The 23,895-nt window shown below is 43.5% G+C and overlaps 1 protein-coding gene and 1 pseudogene across 2 annotated transcripts in view; both read left to right on the top strand.

Annotated features, from left to right (window-relative positions):
• LOC141257835 (polyubiquitin-like) overlaps positions 1-20,225 on the top strand; it is a 30,114-nt pseudogene extending 9,889 nt beyond the window's left edge.
• SNTG2 (syntrophin gamma 2) overlaps positions 1-23,895 on the top strand; it is a 1,024,184-nt gene that overhangs the window by 548,877 nt on the left and 451,412 nt on the right. For both annotated transcript variants that reach the window (XM_073674230.1, XM_073674231.1), the window contains exon 7: positions 23,484-23,571. In XM_073674230.1, the coding sequence (XP_073530331.1) occupies positions 23,484-23,571 (88 nt within the window). The remainder of the gene's footprint in view (positions 1-23,483; positions 23,572-23,895) is intronic.

Raw genomic sequence — 23,895 nt, 5'->3', positions numbered from 1 at the left:
CTCTTGCCCTGCTCCAAGTGGACCGGGCGAGAGGCCCGAATCTATTAATGGAAAAGTGAACAGCTCTTCAGAGTGTCCAAGTATGGGATCAGTTGTCTCTGCGTACTCGGCATGGTGGGAGGAAGGAGGATCAGGGTGAGGAATATCGGTCCAACTCACGACAGGAAGCATTATCCGCTATCCAACCAAATACCTTTTGACACTGCTCTGGGTTCAATAGTGGTGTTCTGCGGTCCCCTAGAAATTGGGACAGGAAGGTCAGGCGAGAAGATGTGAGTGTTTGTTGTGGGTGTTTGTTGTGGTACAATTTCGTCTTGCCCACGGCCTTGTCCTCGGCCTCTGCATGCACCATTACCATCACGCCCAGTTCCCCGTTCCTTGCCACGTGCCTTGCCCATTTTAAATGGAGGACAGTATGTTCCATGCTCACTACAAATGACTGAGCTTGGAGCGAACTTATATGTGATCCATGTGATAGAGAAAACAGAGTTTTAAATACCTGGCTTGTAGGTAAGTAGTTTGACCAGCAAACTGGTGTGAATTGCTTCACTGGCACACTGAAAGAAATTTTTAATGGAGGCCAGAAATGGCAGTATTTTCTGACAACGTATATGTGATCCGTGTGATGGAGAAAACAGAGTTTTAAATACCTGGCCTGTATGTATGTAGTTTGACCAGCAAACTGCTGTGAATTGCTTCACTGGCACACTGGAAGAAATTTTTAATGGAGGCCAGAAATGGCAGTATTTTTTGACAACGTATATGTCATCTGTGTGATGGAGAAAACGCAGTTTTAAATACCTGGCCTGTAGGTAAGTAGTTTGAACAGCAAACTGTGGTGAATTGCTTCAATGACACACTAAAGGAAATTTTTAATGGAAGCCAGAAATGGCAGTATTTTCTGACAATGTATATGTGATCCGTTTGACAGAGAAAACAGAGTTTTAAATAGCTGGATTTCTAGCGCTCTAATATGGAAAGGACCTGGCTGTATTCTGCAGTGCCAAAAAGCAAATGGTGCAGAAAAAACGTGTTCTCTGGATTGCTTTTAAAGCAAATAATGAGTATTAAGATCCAAAGAAAAGTATTCCTGGCCCCTGAGACCAGGGCCTTTGTACAGACATATCTAACAGCAGCAGAAGGCAGAATTGGAATGGAGTCTCTAGTGCTATATGCACTGCAGTCTGCTTTATACCCTGCCTGCTTATATACCCTGCCTGCCTGATATCTCTGCAGATGGACTAGTCCTCAGAAGGACTGTTTGTTAAGATGGATATGTGTAATGTACGGTTTTTCTCCCTACACAGCTTAATACATGATCAAATCTCTCCCTGACACAGCAGCACCTCTCCCTACACTGTCTGATCGGGAGTGACTGTGACGAGCATGGCGGCGCCAGGTCTTATATAGACCTGATGGCACTGTGCGGCCAGCCAATCACTGTAATGCCCACAACCAACATGGCTACGGCATTACAGTGCATGGCAGACAATCCCTGCATGTTCATTGGCTCTCTAAAGAGAGCCAAACATGCAGGGAGGGGACCCGAGTTCCCGCCCGAGCAACTCGGAAATACTCGGCGAGCGCCGAGCATCTCGAGCAGTGAAATGCTTGGGCGAGCACTGAGCAGTAGCGAGCATGCTCGCTCATCACTAGTGATCATCATTCAGGTTTATACGAACAATAGTCTGTGTTGATCAACCAAAGAAGAACACAAGTTCAAAGTCAACATAAAAGTAAAGGTGTATGGCTCCTTGCCTGTGAAATGTATGTCTGGCATAATTAAGAAGAAATGCTGTGTTTTAACATATGTTTATTTCATTGTTAAAGGGTTTGACCACTTTCTTATCTAATTTATACTATGCCATAAGCCTTTGTAGTTTGTGCAAAGTATCTCTAAACTTACCCCAGAGCTCCATATGGGGCAATTCAAGGCTAATTCACCACTAAATGGACTGCTTCAGTTCCTGGCAAGCCATTAACTCCTTTAATCATGGCTGAAACACGTAGAAAGCTACAGCATGCTTGGATCATTGTGAGTGTCAATCATTATGATATGGAATAAAAGTTTTTGAAATATTGTAATCACGAATCAGCTGGAAAATCTTCTATTTATTATTCAGTCTTTGGCCAGAAGGGGCAGAAGTGGCATTTCCATTCTGAGAACCATTGAAAGCCTCATCCAAGGTGTAGCTGGACTACACCTGTTTGTATGCTGTTCATCACCCTGCGATATCAAGACTTCACTTTAGACCTAATCAGTGCCTGATGAAAGAGAAGATTGGAGCCAGAAGAAGGAATTAAATCATTGGAGGACAGGGCGGGGAGATGTGGCACCCCAGGGGTCTGGTTAACCACAGTAATAGAAATATTATGTCTGAGAGCAAGTGGGAGGTTTCTCTGGTCAGGATCCCTAAGCATGCAACACGGCCCACCCAGACCTGGGAGGGGAGGAATCTGCCCTTATAAACCGGGTCTGGGGCGGGATTAAGTTAGTCAGAGCCTGGAGTGAAGTCCCAGACAGAGACACAGTCCGGTCTGGAGGACAGCAGACACAGGGAAAGTGACAACAGTAGCTCTGTAGGAGCAGGAGCTAGTGCCAGAGGCTGGAAGCTAGAAAGCTCGCCTTGGCTGAAGACACTAAACCCGGACACGGAGTCCGAGGCTGTGGGGACATCTAGTTCCAGCAGCAGAATCCAACCGGCAGGGGATTCCATGTCCTCTGGCCTTAGAAACCCGAAGGCATGGTCACAAGCAAGGGACCAGCACCACCATCGTGAAGCGGAGGCTAACGGAAGGCCCCAAGTCACCGGCCATACAGGTGAGCACCACACGGTATACTCAGGGACGTGGGCTACTTCTACCCGCATAGAGCAAGGTAGCCAGGAAAGAGTGCAGATAGTCGGGGAGGCCTACAACTCCACCTGGCCAGGGGAGTTCCTACTTGCTTACAGACTGACCAGGCCCCTACTGCTAACCAGTACTCCCGGGAGGGTCTGCTTTATACCATCAGTAAAGACCCTGAACTGCACCACACGTCTCTGTGTTTCATCACCGCACCAGCACCATCACTACTGGGACGCTCACACCATCACTCCCATCTTCCACACTAGCTGCCCTGAGACAATACTTCTCCCGTGGGGAGTTATTCCATACTCGGCTGCGCAAAGTACATCAGCCTCAGCGGTCTGCAGCGCAGCGGCGGTCCCCACTGACCGCAATCCACGGGTGGCGTAGTCGGACATTGTTATTGCTTAAGACTGCCACTGGTTTGACCGCCCTGGGCACGGATCGCGTCACCGCCACGGAGGACTACAACCCCCAGCGATCCGGCTCCGGGTATCCCCCTGCACAGCACAGGCCCAGGGGGCGCGTCAGAGACAACACTTTCTCATTTTGGATGTTGAATAATGCTGGTTTGTGGCTAAAACCTAGGGTTCAATTCTTTAAAACTTTTACGCCATTATTCTTGTGTAAAATCATTGAAAAGTCGCATAATTTTGGCGCAACTTGTGGATGAACTAAATGTTTGCAATTTTAGACATTCTTATGCCATTTTTGCCAAGCTCCAACAAAGTGGGCTGAAAAGAGGTGAGGCAAAATGGGGCTTGGCATAGGAAATGGAGTAGGATTTTTGGTGAGGCGCACTCAGAATCATGAATCAAGAGTGTCTGTCTCCAGCACAACGCTGGTCTTGATCAATTGGGCCCAAAAGTCTTGCAATTACAATTTCCTCAGACTTGTACCAAATTAATTCTATTTTGTTTCTTTCTATCTATTATCTTTCTATGTATTGTGGGGATTCGCTCTGGTAGGCAATGACAGGGACACAGTAAAGAGGCACATCCAGGTATTCAGTTCAAGCTCAGTGTTTATTCACACTGGTAGAAAAAGTTAAAAAGAAACAGACTTACATCAGACAAATCAAAAGTCCAGCTTGTTTCCACTAGAGATGAGCGTTGTTCTACTCGAACTGTTCGCCAATCTCAAATTCGAGCTGTTTTGGGCGGTGTTCGAGCCGTTCGGCGAACACGAACAATTTGAGAAAAATTCGGCTGTTCGAGGTTATGTTCGATAACTGTTCGTGCACCAAAATCATAACTGGATTTTTTCTCAGTAATGATGAAAATTAATGTTAATACGCAGTTTGAGTGTACAGCGGGGTGGGGGGAGGGGCAGGGGATGGATCTCTGCAGGAACAATGAAGATCTCCATTTTTTTTTTCTCTTTCCCGCATTTACAGTGGGGAGGTGCAATCTGTCAGCCTATCAGCAGCGCACACACGGAGCGAAGTGCTTTTTTTCACACAAGCAAGGGCATGTGTCATTGGCAGTGTATGTCACATGTCCTTGCCCTATAAGACCAAGCCATTTTCCCCGTCGCCACTATTTTCTCACTGCTGCAGCTGCGTGTTAGACGGCACCGCTGTTGCTGTGTGCGCTATACCTTGTTAATTTCAAGCCAATTTTCGCACAAATCTACAGATAGCTTGGGAGTAGGGAATAGTTGTGATTGCAGTCCTTTTAAGGACTAGGTTACAGCATTTCCTACGACTTTTATCAGGCAGGTCTCTGCTCTTAAATAGATAGATTGTGGGAGTAAAGACTAATTGTAATTGGAGTCCTTTTCAGGACTAGGTTACATCAGTTCCTATCAGTTTTTGCCAGGCAGGTCTGTGCCAGTGCTGTGCAAGTTTTTTTCACAGCATTTGGCTGAATCTAGCAAAGCTAATCCTTTTTGGCCTATTGCAGAGTGTGTTAGTCAGTGGAGTAGCCTATCTGTGTTGCAAGATATACCACCTGTGTATAGAATAGCAATTTTTTTACTGCACCTAGTGAAGTAAAATCTTTTGGGCATAGCATCATTCTATTAGTCCATCTATACTGACCTCCATCAGGTTGCAAATTGAATATAATTTTTTTCTGCATCTAGCTCTGAAAAAATATTGGGCTTCTAGCTGTGTGTGGGACTTGTTGTATTAGTCCATCTATACTGACCTCCATCAGGTTGCAAACTGAATATATTTTTTTCTGCATCTACCTCTGAAAAAATATTGGGCTTCTAGCTGTGTGTGGGACTTGTTGTATTAGTCCATCTATACAGACCTCCATCAGGTTGCAAACTGAATATATTTTTTTCTGCATCTACCTCTGAAAAAATATTGGGCTTCTAGCTGTGTGTGGGACTTGTTGTATTAGTCCATCTATACTGACCTCCATCAGGTTGCAAACTGAATATATTTTTTTCTGCATCTACCTCTGAAAAAATATTGGACTTCTAGCTGTGTGTGGGACTTGTTCTATTAATCCATCTATACAGACATCCATCAGGTTGCAAACTGAATATATTTTTTTCTGCATCTACCTCTGAAAAAATATTGGGCTTCTAGCTGTGTGTGGGACTTGTTCTATTAGTCCATCTATACAGACCTCCATCAGGTTGCAAACTGAATATATATATTTTTCTGCATCTACCTCTGAAAAAATATTGGGCTTCTAGCTGTGTGTGGGACTTGTTCTATTAATCCATCTATACAGACCTCCATCAGGTTGCAAATTGAATATATTCTTTTCTGCATCTACCTCTGAAAAAATATTGGGCTTCTAGCTGTGTGTGGGACTTGTTCTATTAATCCATCTATACAGACCTCCATCAGGTTGCAAATTGAATATATTCTTTTCTGCATCTACCTCTGAAAAAATATTGGGCTTCTAGCTGTGTGTGGGACTTGTTCTATTAATCCATCTATACAGACCTCCATCAGGTTTCAAACTGAATATATTTTTTTCTGCATCTCCCTCTGAAAAAATATTGGGCTTCTAGCTGTGTGTGGGACTTGTTGTATTAGTCCATCTATACTGACCTCCATCAGGTTGCAAACTGAATATATTTTTTTCTGCATCTACCTCTGAAAAAATATTGGGCTTCTAGCTGTGTGTGGGACTTGTTCTATTAATCCATCTATACAGACCTCCATCAGGTTGCAAACTGAATATATTTTTTTCTGCATCTACCTCTGAAAAAATATTGGGCTTCTAGCTGTGTGTGGGACTTGTTGTATTAGTCCATCTATACTGACCTCCATCAGGTTGCAAACTGAATATATTTTTTTCTGCATCTACCTCTGAAAAAATATTGGGCTTCTAGCTGTGTGTGGGACTTGTTCTATTAATCCATCTATACAGACCTCCATCAGGTTGCAAACTGAATATATTTTTTTCTGCATCTAGCTCTGAAAAAATATTGGGCTTCTAGCAGTGTGTGGGACTTTCTCTATTAGTCCATCTATACTGACCTCCATCAGGTTGCAAATTGAATATAATTTTTTTTCTGCATCTAACCCAGCCAATAGTTTTGGCCTAATACCACAGTTTGGCCACTCAGCTCTGCTCGGTTCCCATCCATTGTTTTTTTGTGCAAACAACTCCAGAGTTGTTAATTAGTTAACCACCAAAATGAGTGGAAAAAGGCCTGCTGCTGGTGGAAAGGGGAATAGGCGTGTTGGGAAGGGGAAAAAAGGTTGTGTCCGTGGGGTAGGTGTTAAAGCAACAGTAACATCTGCAGAAGAAAGACCATCTTCCAGCCAAACTAAAATGTCTACTTCTTTTAGCGGACAATGTGATAAGATCCCTTTCTTACGGCCACGCCAATCGCTACAAATTCCAGATGAGGCACAAAAACAGCAAGTGCTTCAACGGATATCAAGTGCTCCTTTAAGTGGGCTCTCCTCCACATCAACTTCAACATCACAAATACTCCAGTCCTCAAAGGTGTCACCCAAATCGCACTTGCTTCCTCACAGCTCCCAAATCTCCAGCTGCCCGTCTGAGTATGAGGTAGAACAGATGGTTGAGTCTGCAGAGCTGTTTACTCATACTATAGCCTGGGAATCAGAGGTCGACTCCAGCGCTTCTGTGAATCCAGACGAGGAAATGATCTGCACTGATACCCAGAATCTTTATGAGTCGGATCCAGGACCAGACGCAGAAGGTTCTGACCATAATGTAGACCCTCATTCCCAAACTGTAACTCCTGTTGGTGGAGACAATGAGGAAGACGATGATAAGACTCAAATACCTGATTGGAGCGACAACTTTCGTTTTTTGTCAGGGCAGGAACAGGTTGGCTCTGAGGACGACGGGTGTGATAACGCACAGGGTGATGATGATGAGGTTGGAGATCCCACTTACTGTCAACCCACAGTCAGCCAAGAGATGAGGTCAGCAGAGGAGGTGGAGGAAGATGCTAGTGACGTCGAGGTCAGGTTGCGCCTTCCTGGACAGAGACGTAGTACTGGAAGCACGTCAACAACTGCATCCTCAAACACAACTCTGCCTCTCACCACAAGTCGTGGTGGCTCTTCAGGTCACATGGGTGCTAAGCCTTGCATAGCCTGGGCATTTTTTCAGATCGATAAAGATGACCCAACTCGTGTTATCTGTAACATTTGTCAGCAAAAGCTAAGTAGAGGCCAAAAAATACATAGTTTGAGTACTTCATGCATGAACCGGCACATGGACATGAAGCATAAGTTGCAGTGGGAAGCTCAGTGTGCTACAATGCGGCCTAGCCGGCCGGGCCAACCAACGTCTGCCATATCTTGTGCATCTGCGGCCTCTTCATCCTCTGTGACTGGGGGGACAGCAGTCACACCTGTTTTGGGGCGCAGACCTGCCACCTCTTTACCCGCAACAGCCAGCGTGATTGGCAGGTCATCATTTTCTTTGGAGGTGGTAACACCAGCTGGTGTTGAGCGCTGTCCGACATCGATAGCACCACCTTTGGATCAAGGCAACCTAACATGTCCGCCTGCATCTTCCTCACAGACCGGCAGTTTGCCGGGGACACCCTTATCAACCCCGTCTAAGCACAATAGCCAGCCCTCGGTCCCTCAGATGTGGACAAGTAAAAGACCATTTCCTCCTAGCCATGAGAAAGCTAAGAGGTTGAATTTCACCATCTGCAAGTTCTTGGCTACAGAAATGCTGCCTTTCCGCCTGGTGGACACAGAGGATTTTCGAAACCTTATGTCCGTCGCAGTGCCCCAGTACCAGATGCCCAGTCGGCACTACTTCTCAAAGAAAGGTGTGCCTGCGCTCCACCAGCATGTCGCACACAACATCACCGCTTCTTTGAGAAACTCTGTGTGTGACAGGGTGCATTTCACCACAGACACTTGGACGAGTAGGCATGGACAGGGGCGTTACATGTCGCTGACTGGGCACTGGGTAACTATGGTGACAGCAGGACAAGGGGCTGCTGTCCAAGTCTTGCCGTCCCCACGAGTTGTGCGTCAATCCTCTTTATGTCAAAGTTCCTCCACTGCTTCTGCCTCCTCAACCTCCTCTCGGTCTTCCACCTGCACCCATAGCCTGTCTGGTCATGCCACAAGCTTTCTAACTGCGCAGAAGGGATCCTGCACACCTCCTTACTATGCTGGCAGTAGGGCTCAACGTCATCAGGTGGTTTTTACATTGAAATGTCTGGGAAATGTGAGTTACACAGCTGAGGAGTTGTGGTCAGCTCTGGAGAACCAATTTCATGAATGGTTGTCTCCACTGGACCTGAAACCAGGGAAGGCCGTGTGCGACAATGCTGCAAACCTGGGTGCGGCCCTTCGCCGGGGCAATGTCACACACGTGCCTTGTATGGGTCACGTTTTGAACCTGGTTGTCCAGCAATTTTTAGCCCACTATCCCAGACTAGATGGCCTTCTGCAGAGGGCACGGTCGCTGTGTGCTCACTTTCGCCGTTCGCATCCCGCAGCTCAGCGACTTACATCTCTACAGAAGTCGTTGGGCCTGCCACTTCACCGGCTAAAATGCGATGTGCCTACCCGGTGGAATTCAACTCTGCACATGTTGCAGCGACTGTGGCAGCACCGACAAGCCCTGGTGCAATACGTTCTGACGTATAGCCTGGGCCAACAAGATCCAGAGGTGGGGCAAATCACGCTGGAGGAGTGGTCTCAGATCAGGGACCTATGCACCCTTCTGCACAGTTTTGAAATGGCGACGAAGATGTTTAGTGCTGACGATGCCATTATCAGCATGACTATTCCGGTGATTTACATGCTGGAGCACATGTTAAACAGAATTCGGAGTCAGGTGGTGGCACAAGAGAAGGTGGAGGAAGTAGAGGAGGAGGAGTTGTATGCGGAAGGGCTAACATCTGCAAGGTCCAGACGGTCGGCAGCACCAAGGCGGCAGGCATGTGAGGGTGGGGGAGATGGTTTTACCAGGGCGCATGGTAGCAGCCAAACTAGTGAGGAAGGTGCAGGAGCCCAGGAAGAAGTGGAGGACGAACTGATGGAAGACTCATCAGATGAGGGAGACCTTGATCACATTTCTGTTGTGCGAGGTTGGGGGGAGAGGACAGAGGAAGGAAGCATGATTGTTACCTCGCCACCAACACAACAGGGACTTGGTGCTCCTGGATGCGCAACACACATGAGTGCCTTCTTGCTGCACTACCTGCAACATGACCCTCGAATTGTGAGAATTAGAAATAATCCTGACTACTGGGTTGCCACACTGTTAGATCCCCGGTACAAAAGTAAATTTGCAGAAATTATTCCTGCCATAGAAAGGGATGCACGCATGCAGGAGTATCAGCAGAGACTGTTGCAGAATCTTACATGTGCTTTTCCACAAAATACCAGTGGTGCACGTAGTGAATCTCACAGTTCCAACTTGCCAACCATGGGACCGTCAAGTGTTCAGCACTCAAACCGTAACAGAACCACAGTATCTGCTGGTAACATCAATTTTGCGGAATCATTTCACCACTTTTTTAGCCCATCCTTTGCAAGGCCACAGGAGACAAGAAGTCTGACACATAGTCAACGCCTAGAGACGATGGTACAGGAGTATCTCCAAGTAAACATTGAAGCCACGACTGTGTCACTGGACCCTTGCTCTTTTTGGGCTTCCAATCTGGATAAAAGGCCGGAGCTAGCCACTTACGCCTTGGAGATCTTGTCATGCCCCGCAGCCAGCGTTCTGTCTGAACGTGTGTTCAGCGCTGCTGGTGGTGTGCTGACAGATAAGCGCACGCGGCTCTCCACTGATAATGTAGACAGACTCACGTTCATAAAGATGAACAAATCATGGATCCGAAACGACTTTTCTACCCCTGTGTCATCCTGGGGAGAGTAAAAGCTTGATGATTGGTTAAAATCACCCTACCAACCGTTTTAAGCTTTCAAATTACTAATCATGTTTATCTGTATCTTGGCTGGAAAATAATTTGGGCTTTGTAGCAGTGTGCAGCACTGATTCTATTAGGCCATCTATAATAAGCTCCACCAGATTTAAAATTACTAATCATGTTTATCTGTATCTTGACTGGAAAATAATTTGGGCTTTGTAGCAGTGTGCAGCACAGATCCTATTAGGCCATCTATACTAAAGCTTCACCAGATTTAAAATTAATAATAATTTTTAGCTGCATCTAGCCCGGAAAATAATTTTGGGGCTCCGAGATGCGCAAGACACATAAGTGCCTTCTTGCTGCACTACCTGCAGCATGACCCTCATATTGTCAGAATTCGAAGTAATCATGACTACTGGGTTGCCACACTCTTAGATCCCCCAAACTTTTCGATCAACCTTTTCATTTTAATAAAGACCAAAAAAATGGTCATTTTTGAAATTATAAGCATTAGCAGGTTGTTAGAAACTGAAATCAAACAGTTTTCAACTCAAAACTTTATTCTAGGTGATGTTACATTTTCACATAGGACCCCTTGTTCGAAAGGAGCTTCTGAACTCTCTCATCCATTGAATTTGTCAGGTTTTGGATGGTTTCTGCTTCAATTGTTTTGCATGAGGACAGAATACCCTCCCAGAGCTGTTGCTTAGATGTGAACTGCCTCCCGCCATCATAGACACTCCTTTTAATGATGCTCCAAAGGTTCTGAATGGGGTACAGGTCAGGGGAGCATGGGAGTCACACCATAAGTTTGTCCCCTTTTATGCCCATATCAGCCAGAGATGCAGATGTTTTATGTGCAGCATGAGATGGTGCATTATCATGCAGAAAAATGATCTTGCTGTGAAATACACGGTTCTTCTTCTTGAACCATGGCAGGAAGTGCTGTTTGAGAAAATCCACATACATTATGGAGTTCATCTTTAGCGCCTTCAGGGATCCTAAAGGGGCCGACAATCTCTCTCCCCATGATTCCAGCCCAAAACATTACTCCACCTCCTCCTTGTTGGCGCTGTAGCCGTGTTTGCGTGGGGTGTCCATCAACCAGCCATCCTCCACTCCATCCATCTGGACCATCGAGCGCTGCACGGCACTCATCCGTGAACAAAACAGTTTTGAAATCAGTCTTCATGTAATGTTTGGCCCACTGGAGCCTTTTCTGCTTGTGTGAAGTGGATAGAGGAGGTCGACAGGATGGCGTATGCACAGCTGCAAACCTCTGAAGGACCCTGCATCTTGTTGTTCGGGGGACGTTGGAGGCACAAGCAGCTTCAAAAACTTGTGTGCTGCTATGACAAGGCTTTTTTACCGCTGCTCTTTCAACCTGACGTTATTGCCTGTAGGAAAGAGTCCTCAATTTGCCCTTATCAGCACGCACACGTGTGTACTGTGAATCAGCTACATACTTCTTGATTGCCAAGACACTTCATCCTGATCATCGCACAATGTTGATTGTAGTCATGCCTTGACCTAAACACTCCACAATTTGTTGCTTCTCAGCAGCCGACACATCCTTTTTCTTTCCCATTTTGGCGGAAAATGTAGGCTGCTTAATAATGTGAGACAGCCTTCTTAAGTAGTCTTGCCTTTCATTGGACACACCTGCCAAACTAATTAGCACAGGTGTCTGCAATTGCTTACAGTGATATAAAGAGCCCTGACACACAACACCATCAATGAGTTTAACTGACAAACAAACAAATTCTTCCCTTATCACTCCTAAACACTTTTTACATAATAATTTGGAACACAGTGTACATGTGCTTTTCCACAAAACACCAGTGGTTCACGTAGTGAATCTTACAGTTCTAACTTGCCAACCGTGGTCTGTATGGAGTTGTTCAATAAAGGGCCCAAAATTAAGATAACATAGATGGGAGAGGTCTCTATGAATAGGAATTCCTAAGTATTTGATACCCTGTGAGGGCCAGGCAAAGGGAAAGTTGGACTGGATGGAATCCTATATGGATTTGGGGAGGGAGACATGGAGGGCCTCAGACTTCACTGCATTGATTTTAAAATTTGACCATGTAACAAAGTGATCTATTTCAGCCATAACAGCATGGATGGATATATGTGATTGAGTGATATATACTAGGACATCATCAGCAAATAGAGAGCACTTGTACTCGGTGCCTCCCACCTCAATCCACATAATATTGGGGTTATGGCGAATTGATGAGAGCAGGTGCTCCGTCACTAGGATGTATAAGAGAGGGGACAGAGAACATCCCTGCCTTGTCCCATTGGTGATTGTGAAAGATGATGAAAATGTTCTGACGCGCCCCCTGGGCCTTGGGACACCCGGAGCCGGACCCTTTTTGGTGGATGCTGGTGGTTGTAGTCTCCGTGGCGGCAACCCGGTTCCGTGGCTCAGGGCGGTCAAACCAGTGGCGGAACTATTTATGTGGTTTTGATGTTTAAATGTCCGACTACACCACCCGTGGATTGCGGTCAGAGTGAACCGCCGCTCCAGGGCAGACCGCTGAGGCTGGTGTTGTGGGTGCAGCAGAGCATAGCATAACTCCCCACGGGAGGAGTATAGCCTCAGGGCAGTGTATGCGGAGGATGGGGGTGATGGTGCAGGGCAGCAGCAGTAATGACACGGATTCAGTGATGCAGTCCAGGGCCTTTACTCACAGTTCTTATTATCCAGACCAGGTCTGCAGGTAACGGCTGCCCACGTCGTACTGTGCTCACCAGGTGAGGGGCTCAGACAACTCCCAGATAACTTTGGAGTGCTTCACAGGACCCCCTTTGTGTGTCCTTTGTCTGGCCTTTCTTACCAACCCTTCTGTCCGGCTGCCTCGGGCCTCCTCTTGGTAAACTTGGCGCCAGTTTCCCTGACCCTATGTGGTGCCTTCCTAGCGGGTGTAGCGAGGGGCTGCGCCACATAAAATGTCACAGCCTCCTGTTTCTAGCTGAGGGTCGTTTCCTGCCTCCACTAGTTTCGGGGACCGGTCTCCCCCTTTGGCCTGACCCCTCCACGCAGGTGGATTCGGGCGTGCGGTGGCGACTCGCCCGTCCGCACCCCTGAGATCCCTTCGTTCCTCATTCCTGGAGCCTTCTCCGCTCCTCTTCCTTCCTTCTCCCTCTTCCAGGCCTGGGCCTCTGTTACTAGGCCCGCCTCCGGAGCAGAGCTCATGCAGAGCCCCTGCTCCCTGCCACTGCTGCTCAGACTTCTCTGCACTGAACTAAGATGGTGCCCACCTTTTATACTCCCTTCTCAATGCACCCAGGAACTGCTTCCTCCCTGCTCCTGCACTACAGGGTTCCCCTTCCTCAGTGTTCCCTCCCCCCACTCCAGCCAGGGACAGGGACTGTCGTGCCCATCTCAGGGGCATATTGGTCGCCCTGCCCCACGGCAATGTGGTGTAATGCATGCAGGTGTCGGGTCCTGATCCACACTACATCCTTACCTGAGAGTGAGATATCACACCTCTGGGTGAGGTGCAATACCTCTGTAGCAACCGAGCCCTCAGGGTGCTACAGTTCCATTTATCTTCAGCCTAGGTGACGTATTGCGATACAGGGCCGTGATTTTGGCTATAAAAGGGTCCCCTAGACCCCTACCCCAAGCTTTTTAAGAGAATCATATATGGCGTGCCAGGAGACTCTATGGAATGCTTTCTCAGCATCCAACGAGAGTATCTAATTACAAATTTTTAACTGCATCTAGCCCAGGAAATACTTTGTGCCTAGTAGCAGGGTCTGCTAGTCAGCGGATTATCCCGGCTGTTAAGCAAGCTACACCACCGGTAGTTTGGACTCTTCATTTTTTCAAAGGAAATGCTTCGGGACCACGGGATACTCAGTGAAGAGCATCAGGAGGCACCCCAAGGCATAGGGGCTCGGACTGGCAGTAGGATGCCTTGTGGTGGACAGCCGAGCTCGATCCTTATAAAAGCTTTTTAACTGCAGCAGCTTTAGTGGACGCTACTGGAGCTGGAATTACGCGGCTGCTGCCATTAGACTTGCCCTCCAATAGATCCTTGTAAATGGATTTAAAGTGTATTTATTCAAATTAGAGAGACAATTTAAATTAAAAAGCTTAGAGCTGCCTCCACCACAGGGGGGCTCGCTCGACCCACCAGCGGACAGGCACCAGTATTGGGAGAGGGGGGCTGGCCGTCAGGGTTCACCGCGGCTCTGGCACAAACCCGGCGACACGGAGGTGGCACGGGCAGGAGCGGACTGAACGTGTCGGCTTCTCACTTTTTGGATTTTAGAAGGGCATGACATGCCTATATCTGTGTCTCCCCCTCCTTTTACTCCTCCACCTCTTTTCTTTTCGCATGACTATATGTACTTGTCACTTTTCCATGTGTTAGTTGTGTCTTCTGAGCAGTTTGTCAGCTTTTGGACACCTTTGAAGGTGTTTTCTATGTGTTTCTATGTGTTTTTGTTTGCCTGCCATTGGTTTTAACGGTGTTCGAAGGTGTTCGACGAACAGTTCGACGAACAGTTCGGCGAACACACGGGTGTTCGACGAACCGAACTCGAACACTACGGGGGTGGCTCAACACTAGTTTCCACCACATAGGTTGGGGCCCGGAGATGCCAGTCTGTACAGGTCTGATGTTGCCACAAAACAACCCTCAGCTCTTTCCCACCAACACACTGAGGAGTTCTGGTTGTCTATTTATGCTGTTCTCAGATCTGCAGCTGTGCAATCCAGGCATTGCCCCAAAAACCAGGAATAGCTGAGAAGGTCCTGGCCAGATCTTGATCTCCTTCCCTGCTGTTCACCAATGTGAAAGGCAATTGTTGGAACTAATATACAGTATCTCCCATCCAGCCCCATACCCCTCACTGTGTCACAGTATCTATCTATTATCTATCCATCTCATGTATATCTATTTATCTATATATCTATCTATCTAAAACCCAATATTAGTGTGTACCTTGTATTCCTCTTTGCCTGCTATTTTTGTTTGACTCTTTATGATTCTGCTCTGTGGCCACATTATCCGGATATAATAGGCTAAATAATACAGTATTTCTTTTTTATGTATTCATTTTTATGTTGGCAAAGTACTAATAATATCTTAAACGGATGCACTTGTGCTTGAAGCAAAAAAATATGATCCCAGATGCTTTAATTATTTATCAGAGGTATATATTTTTAATAGAAGAAAAATATTTCTTTTTTTGCCTTGATAACAATTGCAGCATCTCTGTGTGAATATCAGTGATATAAAAGCAAACCAAATGGGAAGCACCAAGTACATTTCCAGATGGAATGCTTCAATTAAAATGCACTAAATTATTGAGCACCGTAACACTATTTACTTAAAAAGCTCAAATAATTGTGTAACATTTGTTATTTTAAAGTACCCTGCTGGACTGGTATAAATGCAGCAACACAGTAGTAGTACAATTAGCCTCAATCAGGGTTGCCAACTTGACTTTTTATTTTTTCTGGACTGTTTATAAAAAAAATCACCGACTGACAAGATTTTTTATGGACACATTGGAAAACCGTAATAAATATTATGATTAAAATTGATCCAGGTCTACAGCCCATAATTCTGATATAAAGACATCAGCTGCATTCACTGTGACCTATAAAATGATGACACATACAATCAAAATAATCTGTATAAGTTTCTTCAGCTTCAAAAAAATCACAGACACCTTAAACTTTCTTACGGATAGGGCAGAAAAGTGCCCTATTTTCATGGACTGTCCTAGTTGACAAACCTATTAAGGATAATAAATGTTAAATTAAGCCAAATATATTACCCTTAGCAACAAACAAAAAAAGTTTTATCTACTTGATGGTAACACCAAGAGTACAATTACCTAGATTTGTCTGCTATATTGCACTAAATGCCAATATAAGGGGCATTCCCATCTTCTAATGACATATCGCTAAAATGTGCCATCACTTTTGATCGGTGGAGGTCCATCTAATAGGAACACCACCTATTCTGAAAATGCCAAAACTTAATCATGCTTGGGGAGCAAAAAATGAATCCTCCTAACTGTACCACATAAAAATATATTTAAAGCAACTAAAAGTATCCAAAAGAACTAATGAAAACCTAATTAAAATCCAGTTGTAATCGTACAAAAATAATCAAAATAATATCATTCCATTAACTTTAATAATCAAAGAAATATATACAAAATACAAAATATCAGTTAAAAGATACAAATACCCCATAAAAATTGACAAACCAGCATGCAAAATGCACATCAAGATCTGGATAGTGTGGGTTTGGAAAACATGGCTTATGGTTGGTGATGTTTTGATGTTCAGTAGAACTAGATCTATGAGCTAGCTTGTATTTATTAAGGTCATTATTTATTAATTTATTCATGGATACATATAGAATATTTAGTAAATGTATACGAATTGACCCATTTGCTCTGATTTGTATTTCCCACTTCCATTATACTTATTACCGTTAGCAAATTTGCTGCATGGTTTGTATTCAGCCTGTGTTCTGCAAACTACTGGCCACACCGTCCTTCTAGTTTATAAGAAGTATTTTTAGCATTTGTCTGATATTTTGTGCTTTGTATATATTTCTTTAATTAATAAAGGCAATGGATTAATATTATTTTTCTCTGATTTCAACTGAGGTATATCTAGGGTTTCATTAATATCACACGTCTACAAAAATATTTATTTTTTCAGCTGCCAAGGTTTTTTGAATGGATTTAGGATATTTTGAGGGTGCTGAATTCAAAAATTCCATTACTTTTTCTGACTGTGTTCTAGTTTTTGAGATAATTCAACCATGAACATAATGCATTCCCTCAATGCGACTTGTGTGCCGATAACAAATTCAATAGCTTTTGGTATTTTGGCTCTTTAACAGTGTGTTAGGTAATGAAATATCCCATATAATTATTTCGTATTTCAATTTATAGGCTTGCAATGCTATCAAATTGACTTTTTGAAGCCAGAATTTTACTGTAATTGATTAATTATTAAATATCTCAGAAACTAAAGCCAATCTGGCAAAACCACAGTCATATTCTTAATCATCACCATTAACTTCATTTAAAACTGTGCACACAGTTGGTACCTAAATCACAGTACACCAGTGGATGGTGTCTGATCTCTGATCCTTATAACTGCTTAGAATGAAGGGGCCGCTTTCCTATTTTAGTGCTGCACATCTTTCTCTGTTTTTTCTTCCACTGTGCAGGACACTGCGCATAGAATGATGCCATGCAGCAGTTCCCTGCACAGAGAGTGATGGGGATCTCACCATGCAAGAACAGACAGCGAAGGAGGCACAATACTAAATTAGCACCACAGTCATTCTCAGAAGCATTGGACACAGTTGCAGACATATCATTGGTGCATCCTGTGCAGCCGCACAGGGGACCAAGAGCTAAGGGGGCCATTACCTCCTCCAAAGCAGATAGAATTGTGCCTTATGATAATCTATTGGACCCCAAAGGGCCCATGTATCATCTTGCACAGGTTCCCTTTCCATTTTGTTTCCAGCAGTGATTTGACATCTAGGAGGTAATCATGCAAATGTTAGTAAATGAGCGCTGGTTTTTATTTTTTTGTCAATTTATCAGCCTGATTTAAAGATCCCTCATAATGGATACCATCAGTTTTCCATCGTGTTTCCATTTTTTTATGTCAAGGATAGAGAATATCAGACATGGCAGTCATAACCTAACATATGATTTAAGGATCACACTACGTACGACCAGTGTTTTTGTAGTCGGTAGCCATGGAAATGCACAAGAGCTGTTAAGAAAAATGCTAAAACATTTTTTTACTTAGAGTATTTACAAATTTTCTTTACTTTAGATTTGTTGGAACATTAAAAAATTGTAGCAAAATTGTTCGTGGCTATTTAACGGAATATTTTCAAGATAGTACATTAACATTATCACCATTCATGGGATAAGCAATAACTTAGAGAATTACGGGTGTTCAATCCCAAGCATGCTCAGTAATCCCAAGAACTTGGCTCCAGAATTTGTCAACTGTGTTCCACATAGCACCATCTTAAATGGAGCAGAGGTGGGCATGCTCGACCTCTGCTCTATTCCGTTTTTATGAAAGTGCTGTAGAATGCCAAGAAAGCCACAATTTTCAGCAGTCGTGTAGACAATTAATGAAGAGGGTATTGAACCTGAGGGAAAACTTACTATCTTGGAAATAACGCTTTCAAGGAGCTTTCCAATTCAGATTTCACCTCTATTTTTGCCATTGCTATGTAAAAATAATAAAATTAGATGGTACTCATCCTCCCTAGGTCTAACGTAGGCTCTCTAATGCTGCTACTTCTCTGTGTATTGGCAGGAACAGTGACACACCACCACAGCAGCCAATCACTGAGTTCAATATATCTGCTGATATTGACAGCACGTGCCGCATTGCTCAATAATTGGCTGCAAACATGATGTACTCTATATTTGTGACATCAGTGCTGCAACCAATACACAGAGACTGGCTTATAATCAGAGAGCTGAAGCAGGAGCCAAGGAGGATAAGTACCATCTGATTTAATTATTTTTACTAGGCACTGGCCAATTGTCTCAGAAATACCGTGACAGGAGGTATCCAGAGAGGAGCCAGAAGGCTGTGACATCTGGTTTCACAAACTCCTGCACTGGTTTGAAGTACTTCACCCTCTTATTAAACAGTGAAGGTTTTTTCCTTGCTAGCAATACAAGAGTTAATCTGTTCAGTTGAAGCTCCTGAAGCTTTCCTACCTTGATTGCATCAACTGTTCAGTGTTGGCCACTCCCTTCTGCTTTATATTCTCACCTCTGGCACTTAGAAATTGCCAGTGTAAGTTCTTATTGCCTAGTCTGGAGATGGAGATATACTTCGTGGTTGGAGTTGGAGTTTGGAGAATTGTTCACGAGATTATTGCTTGGAGTTTTGTTTGTGTTCACATCCTCATCCTCTCCTAAGGGTTGAAAAAGGAGGATAAAACCTGACGTCTTCACCTTCAGGAGTAATCTGGGGGACAGGGATAAACTAGAGCGCCCATAGTTCTAGGGATCTGATTAGTGCCCACAGTCCCAAGGCACTCTGTGAAACCAAAAGAGTGGAGACACCTGAAAGTTTAAAATCCCTTTAAGCTTTTGATCATTCTTGACAAATACCGGGCTGCTGACTGTATATTTATGGTACATTTTTAATTTATATTTTAGGTATTTTTTCCCACAATAAAACCAATATTAATTGACAATTAGTTTTTTTTGTAAAGCATTAATAAGGTTCCTTTTATTTTTATTTCACGATATTTAATGACTTAACATCTGACATCAGATTGTTTTTACTGTTATTGGCCTCCAATTTAATCATCGTATAGAACACCAAAGTGTTTCCTGTTTTAACATTTTAATTAAAAACAGTCATAATATATTGGTTGCTCTCCGTATTCTGAAGCATGAGTATATGATTTTCCCTGATTAGCTAATGGTACATGTTCAATTCTTGATAATTAAATGCAGTTTGAAGGCCTTATTAACATAGTAATTAGCATGGAAACATACAGCGCTTAAGTGGTGTGACCATTCATGAAAAATATAGTTGAAATGCACTGATTAACTGAGTGACAGAAGCCTTGTGCCAGTGAAAGTGGCTGGCTTATTAACGATGCTGTAATTTATAGTAGGTTTTATTTTATGGGTGGAAATAAACTAAGTCTCTGAATTCTAAACTTGTCCTTACAAACTACTTTTGTGCAAAGAAACCTTAAAGCTCTCCATACACAAGAGATAGTTGATGGCTGAGCTATCTCTCCCATGAAAGCAAAATGATCAGGTGTCGAAATCCCAATTGCTGGATCCTTCTCTCCATCTGTCAGGGAATAGGTGAGAGGCCCCATACATATCAGATGGTCTGCTGGTCATGCTGAAATCGGCACCATTCTCCAACTTTCATCTAACGTGCATGTTGACCTTAAGGGTGTGATAAACTGGGCAATTCTGTGGACACCAAGAAGAAACACAGTTTACCTATGATTTCGTCAATAAACCTCTTCACCATTTTAGACATCCAAGGAATTTACAATTAAACCTTTACCTTAGATCACTAGATTTTTGAAAACTACAATAAAGGGATGAGATTGATAACTTTCTCAGTTGCCCAGGCCCTGTTTTAAATGAAACTGATCTTACCCTGGCCTGAACATCTTCTTTGCACATGTGACTATGTTGACATTATGGTATACCTATTAGAGAGGAGCACATCAATCCATAGAGGATTAAGTTTGAGTTGAAATTCCTGAAATTACTGGTTTCAATCAAATTCAAACAATGAGATTTGATTCACAGTTCACAACAAAAAAACTTGTACTGCATCATTTTCTAAACTGCTGAAGCATCAGAGAGTGGACTAACATCTTTTTGTGCTGCCATGTGCATTTTTCATAATGCCCTTTAGCTATGACATCTAGCAGATTATTATAACTTGTACAGTGGTTGTCAGTACCTTGGCCATCACCGATCAGCGGTTCCCAGCAGAGCACAGTTTGAATGACAGAGTAATTTTCCATGTTCAGAGTCACTGGGTAAGTCTGTCTTTCTGTAGAGTGTAAGCTCTTATGGTCAGCAGGCTCCTCTCTCTTTTCTGCAGGGTGTAAGCTCTTATGGTCAGCAGGGTCCTCTCTCTTTTCTGTAGGGGGTAAGCTCTTATGGTCAGCAGGGTCATCTCTTTTCTGTAGGGTGTAAGCTCTTTGGTCATCAGGGTCCTCTCTCTTTTCTGTAGGGTGTAAGCTCTTATTGTCAGCGGGGTCCTCTCTCTTTTCTGTAGGGTGTAAGCTCTTATGGTCAGAAAGATCCTCTCTCTCTCCTGTAGAGTGTAAGCTCTTATGGTCAGCGGGATTCTTTCTCTCCTATAGAGTGTAAGCTTTGATTACCATGATGGTCCTCTCTCTCTCTCATGGAGTTAAAGCTCTTATGATAAGCCTGGTCCCCTCTCTCTCTGCTGTAGAGTGATAAATGGAAATCCTTTAGGAAAGGAGAAAAAAATGTGGCACTATCTAAGCGTAGTAAAGAAGAAGTAAATGGATCAGGTGAGAAATGGTAAAAAAAAAGCTCACCTGTTTGGGTTGTGCTAAGGGACAATGCTATATCTGGTTAATAGAATAAGTAGCGTACTACAGCCAACCTGGCAAGCAAAGGGAAATTCTTCCAGTGGAACCCCAATGAATGACTTGAAAAAGAAAGGATTCAGGGATCCAGGGATATGGTGCTTCTACCACAGGAGATGGAATTAAAATAGGAGTAGGAAAACAATTTTCCTCCCAGCAAGGTGATATTTACTTTAAAAAACTATTAAAAACACAACACTTTTCAGATGAAAAACAGCCTTTTTCAGGTGTGACACTCCACCTGTAGAGTTCAAGATCTTATGATCAGTGTGGTCCTCTCTCTGCTGTAGAATGTAAGCCCTTACAGTCAACAAGTTCCTCTCTCTCCTGTAGAGTATTAACTCTTATGATCAGCGGGGTCTTCTCTCTCTCTATATTTCTCTCTTCTGTAGAGTATAAGCTCTTATGGTCACCAGGATCCTCTCTCTCTTCTGTAGAGTGTCAGCTCTTATGATCAGCATCGTCCTCTTTCTCTCTCGTGGAATATAGGCTCCAATGGTCAGCAGGCTCTTCTGGCTCTCTTCTGTACTGTGTAAGCTTTTATTGTTAGCATAGCTATCACTCTTTCTTTCCTCTCCCCCATGTGCATTTTCCAAGAAATTACCATCTTTCCAGTTTGAGAAACAAATTTTTGGGGAAAACTTGGCTAAGCCGGCTGATTCAAATTTCAAAAGATACGCTCATCTCTAATACCTATAAAAAGTATTTTAGTTTTTGATGAACCCTACAACTGGAGTTTTTTGAAACCCATGAGATGTGAAGGGAGAACTTTATAATCTCTATAATTTATTATTATTATACTGCAGCTTCCCTTTTATATATCTTTCTCCATCTGTATTTGCTTAATTTATTGCATAATTTAGGATTATTTTGGGATTAACAACTGAGAATTGTAAACATTTACAAAAAGGTTGTAGGCAGAGAGAGAATTTGTGCAGACTGCTAGAATTTTAGAAGAGGTGTAGAAGAGGTGCTGCAGCCCAAGTCTCTGTTCATGTGGCTGATGCAAAGACTGCATACTATAAAAAAAAATGTTGAAAGCTACCAAAACAGGTGAACCCTCCTATATTGTCTAAATGCCCCTTTAATGTTAAAATTATTTATACATTTCCTCCGGTAATAAGAGTTGTGGCTTCATGAAGAATACAAGTATTTTCTAAAAACAGATATATCAGGAGAGTGTACAAATCCTCTTTAAAGGGAATCTGTCACCTGTTCTGTTTTTTTCCACCTAATTTGTGAAAAGCATAAAGTAGAGACAGAGACCCTGATTAAAGTGATGTGTCATTTACTGGGCTGCTTGATCTAGTTTTGTTAAAATCACTGATTTATCAGCAGGAGATTACCACTAAAGGATTAGTAAATCTGTTGCAATGTAGTCCTCAATAGTTATGATCTCTGTATGACTCCACCCCCACCACTGATTGGCAGCTTTCTGCCTATGCACATTGTACATAGAAAGATGGTGTGGGCAGGGTTATACAGAGCTCAGCATTCAGAGAACTAGTAGATCTTCAGAACTAGTAGAACTTCAGCCCAGTAGGTGACACATCTCTGGAATCAGGATCTTTGCCCTTACATCAAGCTGCTTTCAGATGGGTTAGCAGAAACCTAGTGACTAGTGTTGAGCGAGTATGTTCTATTAACCCTTTCACTGAGTATGCTCGGGCCGAGCTCCGAGTATTTACAGTTGCTCGGTGATATGGTTGAATCGCTCCTGTGTGGATGATTTGCAATTGTTTGACAGTTTTACTACATGGGAGGAATGTCTATTTCTTACACATTCCTCAAATGTAATAAAACTGTCAAACAGTGGCAAATCTCGCACATGGGAGCGATTCATCCATATCACCGAGCAACTGTAAATACTCGGAGCTCGGCTGGAGCGTACTCGGAACAGAACATACTCGCTCACCACTATTAGTGACAGATTCCCTTTAAATATACTCTACCAGTTCCTACAGCAGCTACCATACCTATTGTGCACTTGTATTTATATCTATGTTCATTCCTGCTCTATAGGTAGCTTTATTTTTTGTACTATATGTTTTATGTTCTGTATTAACATGCTGCGACTGTACATTCCAAAGTTCAGTTGGAAATTTTTCAGACCATCGAATGTATTATATTTCCAGTCTGTGGGGCTTCACTTTTCTTTCATGTTTGTTGAATTCACACCAGGTTCATTTACTGCGGAATGCTGGAGATGAAGTCACCATTACTGTTTACTATTTCAAGGAAGCACCTTCATTTCTAAAGCTCCCGCTAGGTAAGAGAAGACTTCAAAAGAAATGTACAGGATTTTTTTTTTTTTTTGGGAGGGGTAATTGAGATGCAAATATTTGTCACACTGTTATATACAAGCTGGACAGACTAAAATGACAAACTTTGATATGTTATCTTGCTTCATCTTCGTTTCCTGGATCTGATCTTGCTGTCACAGCAGGGTCATTTTCGGTACAGAAACACATAGATCAGATTTTGCCATTAGAAAGCATTTGATGACATTTTTATAGTATATACTCAGAATTTGAAGCATACTTCCAATTTGTACACTACTGAATAAAGCAGGTAATGAGGTGAATAGTTTTTC

Source organism: Phyllobates terribilis, unplaced genomic scaffold (genome assembly GCF_046119375.1).
Source record: "Phyllobates terribilis strain yellow unplaced genomic scaffold, ASM4611937v1 Scaffold_3__8_contigs__length_932513732, whole genome shotgun sequence".
In the NCBI taxonomy this organism is placed as follows: Eukaryota; Metazoa; Chordata; class Amphibia; order Anura; family Dendrobatidae; genus Phyllobates; species Phyllobates terribilis.
The sequence above is the reverse complement of the archived record's forward strand: the minus strand, read 5'-3'. Positions and strand labels throughout refer to the sequence as shown.